Genomic DNA, 2,278 nt, shown 5'->3' on the forward strand with positions numbered 1-2,278 from the left:
ACACACACACACACACACACACACACACACACACACACACACACACACACATTATGCAATGTGGTAAAACAATTATTCTTCACCTTTTCTTAGGTTCGTCTGAAAGAATAGGGCAGATCATCCTCCTCGTAGGGGTGCTATCCTTGGTGGGTCTGGGCATCTACACAGGAGTCCTTTACTATTTTTTTCTGGTAAAGTAAGAAGACCAACTGGAAAAAGAAAACGAGGAAGACCGACTGGAAGCTATAGAGGCACAGTAAGAGTTGAGTCAATTACCCAGGGCCTGGATGTGTCCAAATTGGAGAAAGTGGCCAGGGACAGGCAAGTGTGGCGTCGACTGCTGTCTGTCTTATGTACCTGATGGTATAGGGAGAGAGAGAGTGAGTGAGTGAGTGAGTGAGTGAGTGAGTGAGTGAGTGAGTGAGTGAGTGAGTGAGTGAGTGAGTGAGTGAGTGCGTGAGTAATGTAAGAAGACATTCTTTGAGGGGGGAGGAGGGAGGCTTTCTTAAGGATGGACTCAAAATTTAGGTGTCAAGCCTAGGATAAATTGTTGTATTCCGTCAAAAGTTCATCTTTCAATTAATGAGCTGTTTGATTATTTGTTTGGTTGGGTGTTTTTTTGTTGGGTTTTTTTTAAGGGGGGACGGGGCCCAAAATTTAAGTGTCAAGCATAGAATAAATTGGTGTGTTCTGTGAGAAGTCCATCTTTCAAATGAACAACTTGTTGTATCCAAACTTACCTCCCCTGACGTGTACAGTTTAATCTTAAAGACTGTTCATTTTTCCTTGCATTTGATGAAGAAAATACCCATCTGTGTTGCGTGGAAGTCTAGATATTTCCGATTGAAAAGGGCGGGGGTGAGGGGTTGTCTGGTGTTAGAGGTAAACGTTGCTATAAAATGGTCACTAAGGTTTGGTGACTTCCATAGCTGTAGTGTTCTCAAAAACTATAAATTTACGTTTTGTGTGCCTTTGATCATGGTTTTTGTGGAAAAAATCCCTGCAGCGATATCTTTTTAATTAGACTTAGAAGGTGTTAATCCCAAACCAAAACAAAAATCAAATTTTAAAAATTTGCCAAACATGCGGAAAGTTTGAATTTCTTCGGTTTTATTAAATTGACGAGTGCCTGATTTCACCGCCTTGCCTCACAATTAATACTTCCTGAGATACTGATAAAACCACACTATGAATAACTATGGGTGCTTGGCGGGTGCTCTGGTGTGGTTTGCACCTTCTTTCCTATCAAACATCTATCGTCCGTATCTCTCCTATTTCTTTTTTGCTTTTGTTATTCTGTTGCAACACCTCTAATCTTCTGTATTTTTATTAGCTAATTTGTGTTGCAAGTGCCGTAAAAACTCTTACTACAATAAATAAAATCTGAATTAATAGCATTAGTATCGCTTATTTTAGTCCCGTCGTGTCTAGGCAATGATAACCAAAAGCAGAACTTTAGTGGGCGTAAGCTTTTTATCTGTCCTTCTTTTTATCAAATATTATCCTCTAAGGAACGTAGATCTTAGTGTACAAAAACACAGTTACCCCAAGCTGGTACAACACATCGTCAAGATTTAATATAGCATTTTTACGCCCATTCACAAAGAAAGAGAGACAGAAAAAAGAGAACGAGGAAAAGAGAGAGATGGGAGCGAGAGGAGAGAGACTCAAAAACAGACACACATCGACAAACACACAGACAGACCCACGGACAAACACACAGACAAATAGACAGACAGACAGAGAGACACAGAGAGAGAAAGGGAGAGAGAGAGAGAGAGAGAGAGAGAGAGGCACAGCAGGCAGTCAGACAGACAGACAGACAGACAGACAGACAGACAGACAGATGGACGGAGAAAGACAGAGAGAGAGAGAGAAAAAAACCGAGAGAAATAGAGAGAGAAAAAGAGAAAACGAGAAAACCCTAACACAGATAAACTATCACACTCACACACACACACACACACACTCATACACAAACACACACACAAACACTCACACACACACACACACACACACACACACACACTCACGCACACATACCCACACATACACACACATACACACACATACATACACACAAACACACACACACATACACACATACACACACACACATACATACATACATACACACACAAACACACAAACACACACACAACACATACATACAGACATACACACACAAACACACAAACACACACACACACACACAAACACACACACACACACACACACACACACTCATACACCAACACATACATACACACACATACAC

General features: G+C 41.0%; 1 protein-coding gene across 1 annotated transcript in view; it reads left to right on the forward strand.

The window, feature by feature from the left end:
• Positions 1-322, forward strand: part of LOC101859197 — a gene marked incomplete at its 3' end in the record, with an annotated part of 44,607 nt that extends 44,285 nt beyond the window's left edge. Inside the window, 1 exon segment of the mRNA XM_005107175.3 lies at positions 94-322. Coding sequence (XP_005107232.1) covers positions 94-200 — 107 coding nt within the window.
• Positions 323-2,278: the final 1,956 nt, after the last annotated feature.

Source organism: Aplysia californica, unplaced genomic scaffold (genome assembly GCF_000002075.1).
Source record: "Aplysia californica isolate F4 #8 unplaced genomic scaffold, AplCal3.0 scaffold00583, whole genome shotgun sequence".
In the NCBI taxonomy this organism is placed as follows: Eukaryota; Metazoa; Mollusca; class Gastropoda; order Aplysiida; family Aplysiidae; genus Aplysia; species Aplysia californica.